General features: G+C 40.4%; 1 protein-coding gene across 3 annotated transcripts in view; it reads left to right on the forward strand.

The window, feature by feature from the left end:
• The window catches only part of PAPSS1 (3'-phosphoadenosine 5'-phosphosulfate synthase 1), a 104,960-nt gene that overhangs the window by 66,395 nt on the left and 16,539 nt on the right, over positions 1-22,026 (forward strand). For all 3 annotated transcript variants that reach the window (XM_058721718.1, XM_058721717.1, XM_058721719.1), the window contains exon 10: positions 4,882-5,150. In XM_058721718.1, the coding sequence (XP_058577701.1) occupies positions 4,882-5,150 (269 nt within the window). The remainder of the gene's footprint in view (positions 1-4,881; positions 5,151-22,026) is intronic.

Consider the following 22,026-nt stretch of genomic DNA (forward strand, 5'->3'; position numbering starts at 1 on the left):
TTTATGTTGGTGTGGACCTTGAGCCACCAGTAGAACAGTGGGTTTAGTTTCTTGCCAGGAATATTTATTTATTTATTTATTTATTTAAATTTTTTAATTAAAAGGTTTTTTTTAATTAAAAACATTTTTTTTAACGTTTATTCATTTTTTGAGAGACAGAGACAGTGTGAACGGGGGAGGGGCAGAGAGACACAGGGAGACACAGAATCCGAAGCAGGCTCCAGGCTCTGAACTGACAGCACAAAGTCTGACACAGGACTCGAACTCACAAACCATGAGATCATGACCTGAGCTGAAATCAGACACTTAACCGATTGAGCCACCCAGGTGTCCCCAAAGGTTTTTTTTTTTTTTTTTTTTTTTTTTTTTTTAATGTTTATTTATATTAGAGAGAGAGAGCAAGCGCAAGCAGGGGAGGGGCAAAGAGAGACGGAGACAGAATCTGAAGCAGGCTTCAGGCTCTGAGCTGTCAGCACAGAGCCCGACGTGGGACTCGAACTCATGCTGTGAGATCACGACCTGAGCTGAAGTTGGATGCTCAACTGACTGAGCCACTCAGGCACCCCAAATTTGAAATTTTTTTTAAAGTTCATTTATTTTGAGAGACAAAGAGTGTGTGTGTGTGTGTGTGTGTGTGTGTGTGTGTGTGTGCGCAGGTGGGGGAGGGGCAGAGAGAATCCCAAGCAGGCTCTGGGGCTATGCACTGCGCCCAGAGTGGGGCTTGATCTCACAAACTGTGAGATCATGACCTGAGCCGAAATCCAGAGTCAGATGTTTAGGGCGCCTGGGTGGCTTAGTCAGTTAAGCGTCTTACTCTTGGTTTTGGCTCAGGTCATGGTCTCACAGTTTTGTGAGTATGAGCCCCAGGTCAGGACCTGCTTGGGATTCACTCTCTCTGCCTCTCTCTGCTCCTCCCCTACTTGCGTTGTATGTGTCTCTCTCAAAATAAATAAAATGCCCCCCCCCCCCAAAAGAGTCTAGTGTTTAACTGATGGAGCCACCCAGTGCTCCTCCTTGTAGTCACTTTTTTTAATTGTTTGAATCGGAATGTAAATAAGGTCCACACATTGTATTTGCTTCATATGTCTCTTGTCATAATTTTTTACGTTTTTTTAACTTTTTGTTTTGAAATAATTTTAGATGTATAGAAAAATTACAAAAATAGTATCAGGAATTCCTGTACATTCAGCCAGAATCCACAGCTACTAACATTATACTTTATTTGCTTTGTTGTTCTCACTTTCCCTGAAAGTTGTAGACGTGAGGGGATGCCTCATTACCCCTTAGTATGTCTACATGCCTTTCCTAAAAATTCCAATCTCCTGCCTAACCATAGCATGCTTGTCAAACTCTGGCAAAGAATATTGATGTAACACTGTCAAGCCCATATACTCTGTTCAAATGCTGCCATTGTCTTAAGAAGGTCCTTTAGAGCAAACCAACAACAGCAATCATGTTTTTTCTTTGCCACCTTTCCTTTCTGGTTCAGGACTCAGTCATGTCTCTTTAGTCTACTTCAGTCTGGAATTGTGTCTTTTATGACCTTGACATTTTTTAAGAGTACCTATCATTTATTTTGTGGAATGTCTGTCGTTTGGATTTATCTGCTGTTTCTCCACAATTAGATTCAGGTTATACAATTTTGTCAGAGATCCTACTGGAAGCATTTGTGAGTTCTCAGTGCATCATATTTGGTGGCTCACAATTTTGATTGGTCCTAAACTTTTTTTTTTAAGATTAACTTTTAAAAAAAATTTACATTTCTCTCTTGTTTAAGATTGTTTGCCAGGTTTTCCTGCTGTAAAGTTAACAAATTTTGTACTTACTAAGAAGTATTTTTGGAGAGAGATTTTGAAACTATAAATATCCTATTATCAAACTTTTACCCACTAGTTTTAAGGGAAGCAAAAATAATATAAAAGCATGGAGGGGCATAAAACATTAAGAGACTCTTAAATACAGAGAATAAACAGAGGGTTGCTGGAGGGGTTGTGGGAGGGGAGGATGGGCTAAATGGGTAAGGGGCTTAAGGAATCTACTCCTGAAATCATTGTTGCACCATGTGCTAATGAACTTGGATGTAAATTATAAAAATAAATAAATTATAGAAAGTAACAAAACAAACAAAAACCAGATACTGCCAAACGGTGAGTTTTCTAATTGTTATTCTTCCTACATTTGTTTGTTGACCTTCTGCCATAAGGTAGAGTATTCCATTCTCTCCCATTGGTTTATTCATTTATTTTATTCTTAACTTTTTTTTAATGTTTATTTATTTTTGAGAGAGGGAGGATGAGCGGGGGAGCGGTAGAGAGAGAGGAAGACACAGAATCTGAAGCAGGCTCCAGGCTCTAAGTTGTCAGCACAGAGCCTGATGCAGGGCTCGAACTCACAGACCGTGAGATCATGACCTGAGCCGAAGTCGGATGCTTAACTGACTGAGCCACGCGGTGCCCCTTGTTTATTTTATTCTTTATGGACTCACATATTCCTGTTTTAGTCAGTAGGTTACAATTCATTACTTTCATTAGCATTATTATTTACGTTGGTGTTTAACTTGTCCTGGGTTGGCCATTGGGGTTAGTCATTGGGTCATACTGGTTGCTCTACCCACTCATTTTCTGAGCACTTCCTTTCTTTATGACACACAAGATGTTCCAGCTCATGTTGTACTTGCCTTGCCCTAGCCCTAGAATCAGCCATTTTGCCAGTGGTATTTAGAATAGAAAATTTGTGCTTTTGTTTTGCTCATTGTCCTTGGGTAGTGGTTGCTTGCAGGACCTTTCAGTGGACAGAACTAAGAGGTGTGTATATGTATATGCGCACACACACACACACAACCCCACACATTTATAGGTGAAGACCATGAGCTCATGCCGATACTTTCAGTCCTAATTCAGTACCACATAGTCTATTCTAGCCTTTCTCCTTTCCGTATTTATGCCTTCCATCTCCAACAGTTTTTTGTTTTAATGTTTTTAATTTAATAGTCGGGGAGGGGCAGAGAGAGGGAGGGAGACAGAGGTTCCGAAGCAGGCTCTGGGCTGACAGCAGCGAGCCTGATGCAGGCTTGAACCCACAAACCGTGAGATCATGATCTGAGCCAAAGTCAGACTCTCAACCAACTGAGCCACCCAGGCACCACCATCTCCTACAGTTATGAATCCTGGCTCCCATTATCCTTACTATATTTACGTATTTGCTCTCCCTTGCTGTATGTAAGCAGTCTCCCAAACAGGTGGTCTCCTGGGCCGTGGTGCTGCAGGCTTGTGCTGGCCCAGAGTCCTCCCCACTCCCTGAGGTGTGAGTCTGGAGTCTCCCCCAGCTCCCTATCAGTGCAATGACTCCCATTGGCCCAGGAGGAGGATTCACGGATGCTTACTAAGTGTGTTTGTTGAGATCAGACTGTTTATAAAGAATGGGCAGCATAAAGTGAAGGGAAGAGAGGAGAGAGGTGAGTGACCAGACGTAGGCCAGAATCAGAGTGGGTAAGGTCAGGAAGTAATCTCCTAAGTGGGGAAATATATACATTCTTCATTTGTCCTTTTATGAAGGACTAGAGTATATGCAATAGAGTCAGGAGGTAAAATTGCTTCTTGCTCCCAGAGTAGGAGGAATTCTGGAGTTTTACTTAATGGTCAAAGGGATGTTTGGGGATCTTTTTATATCCATATATAAAACAAAATTTGAAGTGAATTCAGGATAGAAAAACTTTCAGGTGTGTACCCTCTTCCCATTCCTTAAGGCAGAATAGTTTTAAATGCTCATATATTTGTATCAAGACTTTCTTATTCTTTGTACCTTGTATCAGCTATTTCATGGGTGAAAACAAGCCTTGTTCATGTATAAAAGGTAACCTAACAACTTCAAAGCATAACAATAATGCTGTAAATCTTGGAATATCACAGGATGTGTGCACCTCCCCCCCCCCCCGCGCTGGTCAGGTAAGGTGCCACAAATTTCCTCCTGTGGCCTTTTGTCATCATGATAGAAGACAGAATTCAGAACAGATTGGGGAAGACATTGTATGATTTGGCTTACAGTTGTTAGAAGAGGGGAAGATATTCTTTTGATTCAGGCTTGGACCAACATGGCTTGATGCTCTACCACATGTTGTGAGGGCAGTAAAACACACAGCTCTTCTAACTGGGTTCACCACTCTGTTCTGTGAAATTTCTCCAGGACTCCAAAGAACCATGCTTGTAAGAACATAGCCTGTTAGCAAGCTCCATGTGGGAGTAAAGCCAGGGTTGTAAGCAGAATTAGTCTAGGAGTTTTCATTGCTTGGGTGATAGCAATGGCTCTTGTGAGGGATAGTGTTGTTGCTAAAAACTGTAATACAAAATCTAGACCTGGCATCACAAAACAACATAGGGTTCTAGTCAAGCAAAGTTAATCAGTGTATATGAGCACATTTGGGTAGTAAGTAACTTCTTTAAACTATAAATTTTTCTACCTTCCTGTCTCCTTTTAATAATGCAGTGTCTTAGGTACTATGGAGGGATTGACCTGGTGGGTAATTACGGCATAGGCCAAGAAATTATATCCATTGTGAGCAGCTGAACCAGGATGTTGGGACCAGAAAGTCTGGTGATTATTCTCGTTCCCCGTGAATGCAGAAAGCAATTGTTGTAAATCCATGACCATTCTATTACACATCCTCAGGCATGTAAAATTTGTAAAGTAAAAACATAGCAGAAGTAGAGGTCAAGTTGCCTTGGAGTAAAAGGTCAAAGCAGTATATGTTTTTCACTAGTCTCTGATTGTGGGCATGTATGTTTGTTTAATCCTAAGCATCAAGCTTTAGGAAGAATTGCTTATCCTTTGGAAGGTAATCTGTTAGAAAAGTACTATTCTTGACTCTGGAAATTCTCTTTTCAGATGCTGTCTTTGCATTTCAATTACGCAACCCAGTGCACAATGGACATGCTCTGTTAATGCAGGATACCCATAAACAACTTCTAGAGAGGGGCTATCGGCGCCCTGTCCTTCTCCTTCACCCTCTTGGGGGTTGGACCAAGGATGATGATGTCCCTTTGATGTGGCGTATGAAGCAGCATGCTGCAGTACTGGAAGAAGGAGTCCTGAATCCAGAAACAACAGTGGTGGCCATCTTCCCATCTCCCATGATGTACGCTGGGCCAACTGAGGTAGACTGCTTTTAAGATTTGAACTGCAGCACAGTTGAAATCACATTTACTAATACAGCTAGAGTGGATATTTCTCTGATCTGTTGGTCTGCTCCAGTCATTGCCTGGAGTACTCTCATGCTCTGTTGGGAATGTTCTTTAGAGGTGGCCCCAGAAAAGCAGGCTTTTTGTGAACAAGAAGACAGAGACTTCTCTTGCTCTTATTGTGGCTTTTGGTCCCAGTTTTGTGAAGGAGGGAACATTCCCTGCAGACAGATGGCTCAGTGAGCTTGGGAAGGTGTGACAGAGGTACCCCTTAAAACTGTTGGCTAGGTTACAGACTGAGCTCTGATAATACCCATCTTAGTTCTTTAACAAAGTACTGTCATTCTTCCCTGGAAACAGATTTGGCCTGATTTTTGTAGCTTCTAAATTTTGGAAGGGCCACAGGTATTTTAGTGGGGAGGTAAGCATGGTACCTTTTAAAAAATTCTCAGAAAACATTCTTCATCTGTTTATAAAAGACTGGAGCAGAATAGAGTCAGGAAGTAAATTACTTTTTAAAAAAAAATTATTTTAAGTTAATTTATTTATTTTGAGAGAGAGAGAGAGAATGAGCCAGGGAGGGTCAGAGAGAGAGGGAGAGACAGAATCCAAACCAGGCTCTGCACTGACAGCGCAGAGCCTGATGCAGGGCTCGAACTCCTAAACTGTGAGATCATGACCTGAGCCGAAGCAAGAGTCAGACACTTAACTGACTGAGCTATCCAGGCGCCCCAAAATTACTTCTGGATATTGGGTGGGAGGAGGGTTCTGGAGTTCTCTTCAGTGGGCAAAAAGAATGTTTTGAGATCTTTTTATGAGCATACATATAGAAGAGTACTTAATCAGGTTTTTGCTTCAAGGCAGAATAGGCATTCAAAAAAAATTTTGTTGAATGGATAAAAAAATCAGTGAATGACCTAAGAAACAGTATGTGGCAAATTCCTAGCCAGCTTCTTGTTGAATTTTCAAGATGAAGTGCACATTATTGTTGCACTGTTTTTCAGCCCTTGAAAGGAGATCAATTTATTTATATTTACTTGGGAGGCAAACCCTTTTAAAAAAGATCTAAATAATTTGTGTATATTCTGTGATGTCTTCCTCCAAAAACGTTTAGGAAATCCAAGCGTGTTTGGCTGTTTAGGCTCAAGCCTAAAAATTTTCATTGGAACTTAGTTGCGGGGTTGTACACTCTTACTCTTTATCCAAGAAAAACTGACAAAGATAAAACAGTCATAATAAAAAAGCTGAAAGATTAAAATGTGTTTGACTCTCTTCTTAGATCCAATGTAAATAATGCATTGGAACTTCAGTAGATAAAACTCCTCATATTCTTCTCTCTTTGTTGGTATCAAACGTTCATGAAAATGGAGCAGTGATCACCCTTTAAGTTTCCTAGAGACCACTGCGACCTTTAGTTCTTATATCTCAAAGAGTGACTAAATTGTTTTTGAGAAAAAGTAATGAATTTTGTTCCAGTAGTTCCACACCCTTTCCTTTGGTGCTGTCTTCATCATCATGTTAAAGGAATCATTTGGTCTGAAATTCTGTGGAGTTTGGATGAGTGGTTTTGAAAATGGGAGTGACCCAAGTGACCAGCGTCAGGAATAGGCTACCTAGGAAAGGGAAGGGCTTTACCATCCCAATTCAGGATATATTTTGTCCTCTTTGTGTTTCGTTTCTTTGTCCTTATGTAAAAGGGGAAGAGAGATGACATTTTAAATAAACCAAAAATTGCTTTTAAAAAGGGGAGGCTGAGAGGATAAGTAGTAAAAACAGCCAGCTATGGTAAAAACAGATTACGCTTTCTTGAGAGAACACGATAGAGGATGGAAGCATGTTGTTTTGTCTGCATCGGAAAGGTTTTTACATCTGATTTCAGAACCTGGGCTGTTTCTTATGGAAGATTCAAAGGTGAAGGTATGTAAAGGTACATTTGGGGTGCAAGCTAGCATTTTGGCTTATCTAAGGGTTGAGTTTTTGGCAAACATAGCTGACTTGTTGGTGAGCTGGCTGCAGCAGGCCCTTCCTTGGCCTCAGATTTGACTCCTGTGGCTACCCGTCGGGGCATTGTCTGGTGAAGACACTACAAGCCTGCTGCCGGGGGATCCAGGCATGGTTGTGGTTTGCCACTGGTTGGTTTGTAATCTCAGGTTAGGCTTCTTTGGACTTCTCTGGGTTACATTTAAATGCACAATAAATGATTATTTAACTGGTGCACAGGGAGGTCGGACTAAATGTTCTTTAAAGGGTCTGTTCCAGGTCGTTTTCTAGTTTGTCTTATTTTATTTGAACCTCATATTTAAGTGTAGCATACGTAGGAAGCAGTGCACGTTTTACAGATGTATGGTTCAATGAATTTCTCCCATTTGGACAGTTATACAGCCAGCATCCAGACTTTAAAAAACAAAGACTATTAATCTGCACCCTAGATGCTGTCCTTCCTGTCCTTCTGTTCCCTCCCTGTTTTCCCCCAGGTGGTCATTGCTATCCTCACTTCTTACATCGTGGGTCCAATTTGCTTGTGCCAAAGTGTGGATACCCTGGGAAGCAGACTCTGAGAGCAAGGTTAGAGTTCAGGAAATTTATTAGGGAGAGCCCCTGGGATCAACGCTCATGGAAGAGGAGAGAGAGGAAGGGAGTGGGGTTGGGTAGAGGGAAAAGTTGAGCTGTGATTCAGTCTTAGCGGAAGCCTGATTTGACCCTATGGAGTCATGGAAAGGCCCTCAGAGATGTTCCATGTTGCAGAAGAAATAGTCACTGACGCCCCTGTGTTGACCAGTGATTGGCTGCCCAGGGAAGGGGCATGCCCTTGGCCACTGTTGCTCTTTTCTGCAGAGGCAGTTTCTGAAGAAGGCTGACAGCTGCTGGGTGTGTGTTGGCCCCTCTCCCAGAAGCTAGGAAAGAGTCCTCTTTTCCTGGGGGGACCCAAGTGTTGCATCACAACATCCAGTCCAGCCTTTTTATAACTGAAATCATACAGTATATACTTTTTTTGTGTCTGGTTTCTTTCATTTTACATTGTGTTTCTGAAACTCACATCGTGTGTGGTTATTCTTAGTATAGTCACTAAGTACTACCGTACTTGTGTGTGACTACACCCAATTCTGTTGGTGGGCATTTGGGCAGTCGCCAGTGCTTTGCTATTAAGAATAATGCTGGAAAAAAAATTGGGTGTTGTATGGAAACCAATTTGACAATAAATTTCATTAAAAAAAAAAAAATAATCCTGGAGGTGGCTCAGTTGATTAAGCATCCAACTCTTGATTTTGGCTTAGGTCATGATCTCACAGATTGTGAGTTCAAGCCCTGATGGTGTGGAGCCTGCTTGAGATTCTCTGTCCTCCTCTCTTTCTGCCCCTCCCCCTGGCTCTCTCTCAAAAATAAACAAACATAAAAAAAATAGTGCTAGTATGAGGATTTTAAGTGCATGTCTTTTCATGGACATTTGTGTTGGTATATTCCTAGGGCTAGCATTGGTGGGTCATAGGGTATGCATTTGTTCATCTTCAGCACATGCTGTGCATCAGTTTTCCCTTGTGGTTGTACCATTCTACTCTCCCAAGTGAGAAAATAAGTTATGTCCTCACTATACATGATTATCTCTTCTCTTCCATTTTAGCCTGTTTGTTCCTTTAGCCTATTTAGCCTCACATTTTATAATACTTTACTACTTCTTAGCCAACCTCAAAAATGTTTTTATTGAGCCAGTTTTACTGGAGAGGAAATGGAGAAGTGGGAAATGAGTTGTATTTATATACAATGATTGAGAAATGGAATATAATAATAGCTCATTTTCACTGAGTTTTTACTGTATTTGCCTGGCAACATTTCAGGGATTTTATGTGTAGTAGCTAACTTATTCTTTCTAGTAACACTAAGAGGGTAGGTATGATTATTCTCAGTTTACAGATGAGGAAACTGAGGTAGAGCTGTTAATAAACTTTTCTAGATCACAGAGTAGTCTATAGATAGTCTGGGTCCAGGGCCATGTACTATAACTTCCACAAAATTTTTTTTTTAAATTTTGTGGTATATTGTTAAAATATATATTTTTAAATATTTACTTTGAGAAAGAAAGAGAGGAAATCCCAAGCAGGCTCCGTGGAGGGCTCGAGCTCATGAACCATGAGATTATGACTTGAGCTGAAACCAAGAATCGGATGCTTAACTGACTGAGCCACCTAGGCACCCCAAAATATGTTTTGAAATAAGTGGCCACATATGTTTTGAAAAAGAGTTTGGAAATAAATTCTTAAATCATCCTATAAGAGTCCCAAAACAGTGAGGTCAGATGGCCCTGTCTGGGGTTCACTGGAAGAGGAACTTGTACACAGTGGCTTTCAAACTTATTTTTTGTTCATCACAGCCTAGAATTGTGGGTTGTGAGATATTTTTGTCCATCTGTATTCTTGCTCTTTGTATTCTTATGATACCTGCCTCATGGTATTAGTAATATCTGCCTATCTTTTTGTTGTTGTTGTTGTTGTTGTTGTTGTTAGGAGTGGATAGGATGATGTAAATCATTTAATACATTGCCTGGTTGGTGACAGCACATGATAATAACATCAACCGTCTTTACTAAAAACAATAACAAACTGCTTTGCTGCAAGTTCTCAACACCCCTAGGATTCTGTCCCCACATCATGGGAACTGCCTATACCTCAGGGCACTTGTCAATCTGTGTGAAGTCCTAGAATTTCAGCTTTGGAGGGGTGACCTCCTCTGGAACAGACTTCATGTCCTTTGGTTTGGAATGTCCTTTGGTGTTTGAGATAATATATAAATAACATGAAAATAAATAATAAAAAGACAATGAAAATAACCACTTTTTGAGTGCCTGGGTGTGTGTCTGTCACACTGAATAGATTCTTTGCCTACATTGTATAACCTCATCCCCACAACAACTCAATGAGACAGCTTTGTTCTCATTTTACAGATGAGGTTACTGAAGCTCAGAGAGGCCAAGTAGCAATGGTGGTCCATCAGAGAACATCAAGAGTGGGACAGTAAAGTGGTAAAAGCAGATTTTATTCAGGAACTATTGCGATAGGGAAAAGAGTCCAGTATAAAACTATGCTCACTTCTGAATACTGCTAAAGTGGGGATTGACAGCCAAAGGGCAGAGTGGGTGGTAGTGGGGAAAGGGTGGGGAGGTGGTTGGAGGGGCTGGTCAGTGGATAGAAAATTACCAAGAGGAAACATCAGAAGTTATGAGCAAGGGATGATTTCAGTTAAGCAGATGTCGCAGGATTCTTGCTGAAAGTAGGCCACCTGATCCAGTATCACTTGGTTGGGGGGTGCAGGTGAGGAAGAAGAATTTGATCACATGTCGAGGATGGAGAGTTTTGGCTAACCTGACTTGGCAAGAATTTTGCTAAAGCTGGGTCACATGAGCTGTACATGGAAGGACACTGAGGGCTTAGAGGAGCCTCTCTAGAGTTAGGTCAAAAAGCGAGTCAGATCTTTCACCAGCATGACTGCAGAGTGGTGCTGAAACTGTGGCCTGATTCCATGGCCTGCTGTTCTCTTCTCCAGAGCTCCTTGCTGCCCGGAAGTCCCTAAGGGGCCTGTGCTTTGCCAGTGGGTGGGAGGGCAAAGAAGTCAGGTGCCTGCACAGAGCTCTCACGTTTTCTAGAAGAGTATAAAAGCACCTTAAAGTTGCATCTGCCTTGTAGATCTCTATCTGGAGTATTAGTTATAAGCTAAGGGGTGTGGCTCTTGTCAGGAAGCACTGATCTGGTACCTGAGCAAGGGGCAGTTTTTAACTTCTGAACTTTTAAAGAACAAACTAGAAGTTCTAGTAAACACCTTTGTATTTTAAACCCCTTAAATGTTTTACTGTTTACGACCTGGCAGGGTGTAAACTGTTAGATTGAGTGACTTAAGAAAACTATTTCTTTTTCTCAAGTGCAAGTGCACCCCCCCCCCCTTGAGTGTTTGACTTATTTGGCTTATTCACAGCCTTAAGTGAAAATTTTTTCTGTAATTAAAAAAACACTCATTTTTTTGTAGCTTTTCCAGTGACATCAGGAAAAAGTCTGCCAGTAATGCTTATTTGCCAACTAATAATAATAAAAAAATAAAAACAATGACTCTTCCTTTAATCATTTTCTGTAGGTCATTTAGAAGGCATTGGTACCAGATTTGTTTCCCTAGCACAAATGCTTTTTAGAGCAATGAGCAGCTGTTAAGCCTGTTTGGTTATCAACAGGATGTCCCTGATTTTCCAGTCTGTAAAGATTTAATGGCTTGATTCCTAAATTCCATTTTAGGAATTGGGTGGGTGGGGGAGGCATGTGGAGCAAGAGTTACTTGTCTAATGCTGAAAAGGTGTTATATGCGTGCATTTTCATTTTTGTGAGGTATCCATTGACTGTAGGAAATTGTGGTTGTCCTATCTCACAAAATACTAAATCCATTTTTGTGAAGGATAAATAAATGCATGAGAGTGCTGAAAGTCCCATGTATTATGGAATGTGAATGTGTGCAGCTAATAGCTACATCCTTGGTTTAAGACATTTGGATGAGGTTAACCAGCCGAATTTCGGAGGAAACATACAGTTGGAGGTAGCGATTTCTCTTTGCTGTGGAAGTTATCCATGCATGAGTAAATGACTCCTTAATAGAAACTGTTTCTGTGTAAATGAGCAGATGCCCTACGTGGGGGACAGTAGGAGCATATTGCCACCTGGATGCCAGTGTGTTTTTTTAATTAGTTTGTGCTTCGCACCAGGATCTGCAGTGTAAGTAGGATGTCTGTTAGGATATACATCTGTTCTCCCTGTAAGCACTTCTAAGAGTTCCAGCAACCTAAAGGGACATTACTTCTTGAGATCTGAGCCTAATTATAGGAGCCATAGACTCCCAAATTTTAATTATAAACTTTGATCCTCTCTGGGGTCTCTGATAATTTTGTCTTCTCATTTATATTATTCACGTTTCTAGAGTAGTGCAACACAGGCTTACAGTCTCTTATCCAGAATCTTTGGGGTCATGTATTACCTAATTCTCCTGGGATATAAAGCACATTAATATTTCTGTAGTGAATGACTCTTCACACTAAGTGGGATCAGTAGAGCCCGTAACTAATTTCATGTCAGTTTTGATCGGGTTTTACGACTAAATTAGTTTTAAAAGCTCGGCGTTTGGGGTTTTTGATTTTTCACAGGGATGTGTTACCTAATTGTAATTTCACAGAATGTACATATATCCTGTTGTATACCTTAAACTCACACAGTGTCATATGTCAATTATATCTTTTTTTTTTAATTTTTTTTAACGTTTTATTTATTTTTGAGACAGAGAGAGACAGAGCATGAACAGGGGAGGGTCAGCGAGAGGGAGACACAGAATCTGAAACAGGCTCCAGGCTCTGAGCTGTCAGCACAGAGCCTGACGCGGGGCTCGAACTCCGGGACCGCAAGATCATGACCTGAGCCGAAGTCGGCCGCCCAACCGACTGAGCCACCCAGGCGCCCCTAATTATATCTTAATAAAGCTGGGAAAAATTGGATTTCGGGTTTTTGGATAAGTAGATGTGGGGTCTGTTGCACAAAAACATTTAGAATCTGTTGATGTATTTTTATTTTGAAAGTAATTTTGAGGGGCATCTGGGTGGTTCAGTTGGTTGGGCATGTGATTTTGGCTCAGGTCATGATCTCGTGGTTCATGAGTTCAAGTCCCACATTCAGTTTGCTGTTGTCACCGCATTGTCTGCTTTGGATCTTCTGCCCCCCACCCCCCCCCCACCCCCCACCCTCTGCTCCTTCCCCGCTTGTGTGCGCTCTCTCTCCCTCAAAAGTAAATAAACCTAAAAAAATAATAATAATTTTGAGGATCTGTATAGTCTGATATTTTATATATTTTTAGCTTATATTTAGTTTCTTGATAACTGAAGTTACTAATTTAATTCAGAGACATTAAATTTTATAAGTGTTTTAGGATGCTTTTCATGGTGGAAAATAATCCCTTTTTTCTCCTGATTTTTCTATAGATGCTCTGCTCAGCATCTGTTCTGGTTTCTTACTAAAGCAGCATCATGTTCTAATATTGTCTGTTAGTCTGGTTTTCCGAGGTTTCCTGCAATTATGTAATCTACACTGTTTCTTTCCTAAATACAGTGCTAATTAGAATTTTTTTCTGCTGGCGTTCCATCTTACTGTAGGGCCTGACACGGTATAAGGGCTCAGTAAGAATAGGTATGCATGGATTTGGGGGCTGGAGATGCCCAGGAATAATACTTGATCTCTGAGTTGTTCATTTTGCAGCCTTGGACATGTTACTAAAACTCTCTAAGTTACCAGTGTACTTATTTATAAAACAGGAATAGTAACTGATCAATGTGCTGTATATATAAAATGGGATAATATTTATAAAACACTTTGTGCAGTGACTAGCATATTAGGAAGAGCTCAGTAATTGGTACCTGTTTTGATCTTCTCTGACCCTGGTAAAGGACTTCATGAAATGTTTTCCAGTGCCTTACCACCTTTGGTTCCTTAAAATAATACTCGCTGAGAGAGTGGAGAGGCAGAAGCAAATCAAGCTCTTTGGTCTCTTTTTAAAAGCAAATTTTGGGACCCCGGGCTTGACAGGCAGGAGCAAGAGGGGCAATCTGGGCCATGGTGGATTTACTCCCACCCACCATGGGAGAGTTTCCCCTCCCCAATCCTCCCACTCCGCAAGGCTGGGCTCAACCAGGACAGCATTATTTATAAATAAAATTAGTTTGGTTGCTTATGGTTCTAAACAAATACATCTCTTACATTTGAGTTGTATTAGTTCGAGGACTCAGCTGAGATTCCTTGTGAAAAAGGGGACCTTTGGAAAAACTTGTAATTTGAATGTCAGATCTCAGTTTCTTGATTTGCAGAAGGAAGGATTTGGATTCCACAGTCAAAACTCCCTTTCAACTCTGAGGACTGTGTGAGAGTAATTCTAAGTTGTGTATAATTACAAGTTGGAGAATGAAACATCTAAGTAGAATTTGTAATTTTTGCATTGTACATCAGAAATGTGACTCTTGTCAGGACTCAATACCATACAGAGTAATAGATATTGGTAGAAGCATTTAGAGTACTAGTTGCACCATTAAGATAGAAAGCCGTTAGAACCAGAATCTAATGATGGGAAGGATGAACCTCCTTTTTCATTTGTCTCTCTAGATTTTCCAGTCACTTGAAGAGTTTAAAATGATGCCTACTGCTGAGAAATCAGGAGGCAAGCCACTATGATTTGGGAGTTTCAAGAAAATAGATTAATATTTGAGTGATTAACGTACAAAGAAGAGAGGGGTATTTTAACATGCAATTCATGAGATGAATGAAGGTAGTCTTTTTACCCAACAAAAGTAGATCATGGATTTGACTTTCTAAAGAATTTTTGTGTACTATTAAAATAAGTACGTTTTTGATAGTCTGGAAAAGAAAATTTGCACATTTATATAAGAAAATCATTTCTGTGCCTAATGTTCTTTTATAAACCAGTTGAGTATTTGAGTTTTGCTATATGGAATGTTGACTTTGATAAAATTTATTACACTTCTCTAAAAGCAAATGTCGGTATGAATATATAAAGAAATAGGTCACTTAAGTTGGCCATATATTGTTCTACTTATTATTCTCAATATTCTTAATAAGAAAAGTTGAACATATATACTTAATCTGCTAGGCTTCTGGGATAGTGGGATTTCTCAACTAGGGCAGGAGAGGATGGTGTAGGTAGGAGTTGTGGTATTATAAGAGGTGGTATTTTTAGTTACATATTTTTATAATGTAATTTTATTTTTTTATTATTTTTTATTATTTTTTAAATGTTTATTTTTGAGAGAGAGCAAGAGTGAGCGAGCAGGGGAGGGACAGAGAGAGAGAGAGGGAGACTCAGAATCCAAAGCAGAGCTGTCAGCGCAGAGCCCGATGTGGGGCTCAAACCCACGAGCCATGAGATCACGATCTGAGCTGAAGCTGGACGCTCAACCGACAGGGCCATTCAGGCACCCCGATAATATAATTTTAAATTTGGAAAGTTTGTTCATTTTTTGTTTCAGAAACTCCTGAAAATAAAATTTACCAAAATCTTTGCCAGGTTTGAGAGTAGGGGGATAGGTGATGGCTGCTGTTTTTCTGATGGAGTCAGGGAACAAATGGACTTTATGTTTGTCAAAAGGGATGTCAATTAAAAATGGGTAAGAGAAAAATAAATGGATATGTGACACTTTTCTGGGAAAGATGGACATATTGGGATGAGCAGTATGGGACAAGAGCAATTCCAAGGTACTTACATTATAAATATTGTGTGTGGGAGAGAGAGAAGATGGCGGAGTACGAGGACGCTGGGCTCGCCGCGTCCTGCTGATCACTTAGATTCCACCCACGTCTGCCTAAATATAAATAGTGTGTGTGGAGATGTATAATTTGGGTTTGTGTCCATCAATAATCTTTTGGTTCATTAGTCACACGATATCTTAGTAAATCTATGAGGGTGGCAAGGAGCAGGCATTATAGGATTAATATTTGCATAGATAAATGTAATTTGAGTCAATTATAATTTGAATTATGAACTACTTCCCTATTCACACTATTGAAAAGCAAAACTTAATTCTGACTTGGATTACAATATAGAAATTAAAAGATTTGAATAAACCTTAGCCCGCACAATGTACTTTGGGAGGAAATTCTAAGCAGATATCTATTTTACCTACAGTTATTGACTCTAAGTAGTCCATAGTCTGTGTAAAATTTTGATAAGACACTTCTCAAACCTTATTTGAAAGTGAAGTGAGATAATTGTTGGACCTCAATATTAGGTAGAATTTGAACAGGGGAAGTTTAAAGAATTACTAGACTTCAATAGAAGAGTAATTATAAAAATATAAAGTGAACTCTGAAGGGTACCCTAGGGTTGAGGGAGATTACAAAAGTAGAGATAAACTTAGAAAAGAAATCCCCCTCCCTAAAGCTGGGCTTCAGACCTCATTGAAAAAGGCATGGTTTAGGGGTGCCTGGGTGGCTCAGTTGGTTGAGTGTCCAACTTGTGGTTTTGGCACAGGTCATGATCTCCTGGTTCGTGGGATTGAGCCCCGCGTTGGGATCCACACTGACAGCACAGAGCCTGCTTGGGATTCTCTATCCCTCTCTCTCTGTCCCCCAGCCCCCATAAATAAGTAAAGAGAAAGCATGGTTTCATCCCACCACATGGTGGAGAAATTCAGTGGACTGTCTGGACCATAACTGGTTCACAGAAACCAGAAAGCAGGAAACAACCCTCTGATGAACAGGCTAGCTGAGGCTGACAGACCAGTGCTGAGTGGGTCAGGACTTTGGGAGGGAGCCCTCTTGCTGCCAGAGCAGTGCACAGAGTGTGATAGCTGTGTTGAGGTGGATGCAGGAAATAACCTTCTGGGGCACGGGTGAGCACAGGCTGGTGGGTGGGTGAATGGCAGGACTCAGAAAGCTACTGCTGCTGAGAGGCTTGGAATGCACCAGTGTCTGCACTAGGAGGGCAGCAATGAGGTGGTCATTGGCCTCAGGCTAGGGCTTGAGGTCGTTGAAGGCTTGTGTACTTTGGGCTTGCCCATGGGCCCGAGTGCCACCCGTATCCTCCATACACAGGCCGCTTGGACAACACCTTCCTACTACAATAGAGGGTATCTCTGATACCCTCTACTGATAAAACTAAGCATTTCTTCTTTACAGTGAGCATAGTGTTAAAAGAGTTCAATCTGTTGTCTCAGAACAAGCACTGAAGGGTGAATTTGGAGTTGAGAGACAACTGATGGATAATTGGCACAAAAAGCTAGTGACATGCCCAAAAACATTAAAAACAAACTTCAGAAGGGGCGCCTGGGTGGCTCAGTTGGTTAAGCATCCGACTCTTAATTTCAGCTCCAGTCATGATCTCACAATTCATGGGATCCAAGTCCTGCATCGGACTCTGCACTGACAGTGAGACCCTGCTGAGGATTCTCTCTCTCCCTCTCTGTCTGTCCCTCCCCAGCTTGTGCACTCTCTTTCACTCTCTCAAAATAAATGAACGTTAAAAAAAAAAGCCTCAAAAAAATGAGAAGTGCCAGTAAATTACCTGTGGGCTAGAATGAAGCTATTGACACTTTAAAGGAAAACCACACAATTCAGACTCCTTAGAAGAAATCATGTGCTAGTCCAGCTTTCAGTAACAAATTGTTTAAAATATGAAGAAGCAGAAAGGGGTGATCTATAATTCAGAATAAAACTATCACTAGAAACATACCTTGAGATGATGCTGATGTAAGAATTAGCAGTTAAGAGCATTAAAACTTCTTAAAGCAAATATGGTCTAATGGATAAGAAATCTCAAAAAAAAAAAAAGGAAACTATAAAAAAAAAAGAATCAAATGGAAATTCAAAGACTGAAGTAGATATGAAATGAAAACATTTGTTGTATGGAGTTAAATGCAGACTAGAGGTGGCAGAATAAAAGGTCAATGAGCTAGAAGTCACTCAAAGTTACCTGAGAAAAGAAAAAGGGAATTAGATGGGGAAAAAAAATGAGCAGAGCCTCTGTGACTTGTGGGCAGTATCCAGCCATCTTACAAATGTGTAACTGGAGTTCTGAAAAGAGAGAGAGAAAAAAATGTGGCAGAAAAGGTGTGAGGTTTTTTCATGTTGTTGTTGTTGTTGTTGTTGTTGTTGTTGTTGTTGTTGTTGTTTAAAGTAGGCTTCATGCCCACTGCTGGGCTGGACCTCACTCTGAGATCAAGACCTAGCCGAGATCAAGAGTCCAGATGCTTAACCGACTGAGCCACCTGGGTGCCTGTGGCAGAAAAGGTTTTTGAAAAAATGGTTAAAAGTTTTCCAAAATTGATGGAAAACATCAGCCTACAAATTCAAGAAGCCTAATAAATCTTAGAAAGGATAAATCCAAAGAAAACCACACTTAGGCACAAGCAGTCAACCTGCTGAAAATTAATGATATAAAGAGGAGCCTTAAAAGCAAAGTGATGGGGGCAAAGAGGTCTGACTTCTCAGGAGCAATACGAAGTAGAAACAATGCAGTGACGTCTTTAAGAGAAAAACAGAAAGCCTGTTAATCTATAGGATTCTGTATTCAAACAAAAATAAAGATGAAGTAAAGATATTTTCAGGTAAGAGTTGAGGATTTTATTTGGAAAAAGTTTTTCAGAAGTCTTCCAGCAGACTTCCCCAGAGGTTGCATTATATGCTCAGATGCCCACGCTGTATGCCAAGGAAGGGCCTGGCGTTTTCATCTTCTAGAATGAGGTTTTTGTCATCAAGAAATAGATAAGGGCAAAGAGAAATCAGTTATTGTATAGGCAACCAGCACTATTTGCCACATGGGAGTTAAATTACTTTTGTAATCAGGAAAAAAGCCAATCTGTGTTTGGCACACGGATGCAAGTAAAGCAGAAAATAAGTCATTTGCTGTTAGGTTGGCCATTTATGGATCCTTAGAAGGCTCTGTAGGAAACCTGTAGACCTCATCTTATATTCCTTCTTCGGTATGCATTCAGTATTCCAAACATGCTTGCCACTGGGCATAAGAACACAATAATACACTTTGACCTCGGTGTGCTGGAGAGAGACCCAGGCAGCTCTCACCGGGTTTTAGTGACCACCTTCTAGGCAGCATGTCCTCTTTGTCAGAGAGCAAATGAATTTTCTTTAGAAACTGGCTAGGAAGCAATTAAATGCAACTGGGATTGTCATGGACTGTTTCACAGAGTAATAGTTAGCAGCAGCGGTGTTTGCAATTGTCCTTTGTTGAGGGTCAGGTGCTATCTTGAGTGCTTTCAAATCTCCCATCAATTTATGTGTTAAACATTATCTTTCCCATTTTTATACTTTTTTTTTTTTTTTTTTTTTTTTTGAGATAGCATGAATGGGGAAGGGTCAGAGAGAGTGAGGGAGACACAGAATCTGAAGCAGGCTCCAGGCTCTGAGCTGTCAGCACAGGGGCCAGCGCGGGGCTTTCACTCATGAGTGAGATCGTGACCTGAGCCCAAGTCAGACGCTTAACTAACTGAGTCCCCCAGCGACCCTCTCATTTTTATAAATGGAAATTGAGGCTTCTATTAGGAAATCAACTAAGGACATTGCATCGTTAAGAGGCAAAACTATGGTTTAAATCTAGGACAGCCTGATTCTAAAGCCTGTGTTCCTAAACCGGATATAGGATGGCTGTGGGCGGACTTGGATTCTCTTGACTGAAAAATATTGTACCTTTTCAGTGGGTTGTAAATTGATTCACACCAGTCATTCTTGGAAGTGTTACATGTGATTTGCTCATTCCTAGTTGTTATATTGCTAAAAGTATTCTCATAGGGAAACCATTCACTAGAATATAAATTGAAATCATTCAGGTTATTTGCAGGACAGTGTTGACTCTGTCCATGCTTGTTGTATTTACATTTAATTTACTCATTTAACCTCTAGAAGAACTCGAAGAGGCAATTCAATTTTCTGGTTATTTTATAAGACAAAATTAGAACTGGCCACTGCCACCAATATGCTTTGTGATTCAGTAAGGTACTGATTTTTCTGGGTTTGGTTTCCTCTCCTTTTAAAAGGGCAGAGGGGGTTGAATTAAATGATCTGAGCTTCCTTACATATTAAAATTAAGCTATACATTCCTTGTTCATAAACCATTTGGTACCTGAATGATTCAAGTATCTAGACATAAACATTTAATGAGCAAAGTAAGTTCACCTAAATTCAGAGAATGTAGATTGGTCTTTTAATTTAACTCTGTAAGCAGTAGCTAATTTGCATGAGGCTGAAATGATTTTCCATTTAACTGAAGTTGCAAAATGGTTCATTGATAATTTGATTCTGACTGACCCTTTGATAAAAATTCTGAGTCTGAACTAGTCGCGTCTACAGTGAAGGGGCAGAGAGGAGTGAGCGGTATTTTCATGAAGGACTGAATCAGGGTGGTTGGAGGAAGAGGTGGTGTCTATGAGGAACACAAGTCTTTTATTGTTGTGTTTTGTCATCTTGTTCGTACAGAACTATTGCAGCTTGTTGCAAACAGTAGTAATGCTGAATAGTAGAAGAGATATAGGACCTTGGGGTCCTCTTTTTTTAGCTAGCATATGGGGAAAGAGAACTAGAATAGTGCACAGGCAGCTTTTCAGTGGTCCTTGTTTGGAAGTGGTACACATCACTCTGGGTCTCTTGGTTGTTTTTTTTTTTTTTTTTTTTTTTTAAGTTTATATCTTTTGAGAGAGAGAGAGAGAGAGAATCCCAAGTAAGCTCTCCATTCTCAGCGCAGAGCCCGATGTAGGTCTTGAACTCAAGAACTGTGAGTTCATGACCTGAGCTGAAATCAAGAGCCAGACGCTTAACCGACTGAGCCACCCAGGTACCCTGGCTCTTATTTTTTGGACCAAATCTCTGCCACATGGCCACACTGCAAGATATACTGAGGGTTATTTTAAACTGTGTGCTCAGGAAGGATAGTATAAGGTACATAGAAATACAGGTAGTTGGGAAAATAAGTGAGTGAAAAAAAATCAAGACAGTTTTTACTATAGGAAAAACAAACAGTTGTACAAGGAGGGGGATGAAATAAAGATGATAATGGGTGACATTTACTGTGTACTTTATACCAGGTACTATTCTAAGTTTTTACATTTCCCCATATTACTTTTCTTAAAAAGTCTGAGATAAATACAGTTCTAATTACCATTTTACAAATGAATTTCACCAACAGTGATGATATCACCATATTTATTGGATAAATGGGGTAGGGAATAAGGACAATGGAGTGAGTCAAGCATCATCACAGTAGGAAATAGAAATAACAAAGAAGTAATATAATATCTAAAATTAAATAGATCAGCAGTATACACATGCCATTTAGAAACACAGAGGTAGGGGCTCCTGGCTGGCTTGGAGCATGCAACTCTTGATCTCGGGGTTAGGAGTTAGAACCCAGTGTTGGGTGTAGAGATTACTTAAAAATGAAACCTTAGAAACACAGAGGTAAATATCAGTAAGCTTAAAAAGCTGGAACTCCTCAGGGTGATCATTTCAGGTACGGAGTCTGGGATTGTCCTTGTGCTATTGCACTTTCTAAACTGTTTCAATGAAAATATGTCTTGGTATCAAAGTATTTAGAGATCAAAGGACAATGATGTGTGGGTGGTCATCATTTTTATCTTATTTTCAGATAGAGCAGAAATGGTTTTGTAAATCATTAAGTAGTGGAGCCTAACACTGAAAGGGAGCCGAGGCCAGATTTCTTTTTTCTTTCCCTTTTTCTTTTTCTTATTTGTTTGTTTGTTTGTTTATGAGAGAGTGTGTGCATGTGGGTGTGCGTGTGCATGTGGGAGACAGGCAGAGGGAGGGGGCAGAAAGAATCCCAAGCACCTCCACACCCAGCATGGAGCTCGACGCAGGTCTTGATCAATCCACAACTGTGAGATCGTGACCTGAGCCAAAACCAGGAGTCAGACACTCAACCAGCTGAGCCACTCAAGTGCCCAGGAGCTGAGAACAGATTTCTAGACTGGGTTTCCTCTGCACTTTCTTGATGAGTCACTTAACCTTTGGGCGCTCATTTCTTCAAATGTTAGTGAGAATGATGATCTCTTACATGGCTAAAATGGTTTTTAAAATTACTTTAGCTTCTAAAGTTCCATGTTTCTGGGTGTTAAACTAATTTTGTTTTTAAACAAGCACTACTGTGAATGCATCAGAGCTTCAGAGCTGGTTTTGGATGCAGCATGGCTGTGTGGTCACAACCAACCCTTGCTATTATTCTTACCTAGCATCTTTGGTAGTAGTTACTTGGCTGTAGGGTTTCTCAGTACCAGTTTATGTAAGTATTCATGTAATTGAAATCCAGTAGCTTT

The sequence above is a fragment of the Neofelis nebulosa genome, chromosome 3, assembly GCF_028018385.1.
Source record: "Neofelis nebulosa isolate mNeoNeb1 chromosome 3, mNeoNeb1.pri, whole genome shotgun sequence".
In the NCBI taxonomy this organism is placed as follows: Eukaryota; Metazoa; Chordata; class Mammalia; order Carnivora; family Felidae; genus Neofelis; species Neofelis nebulosa.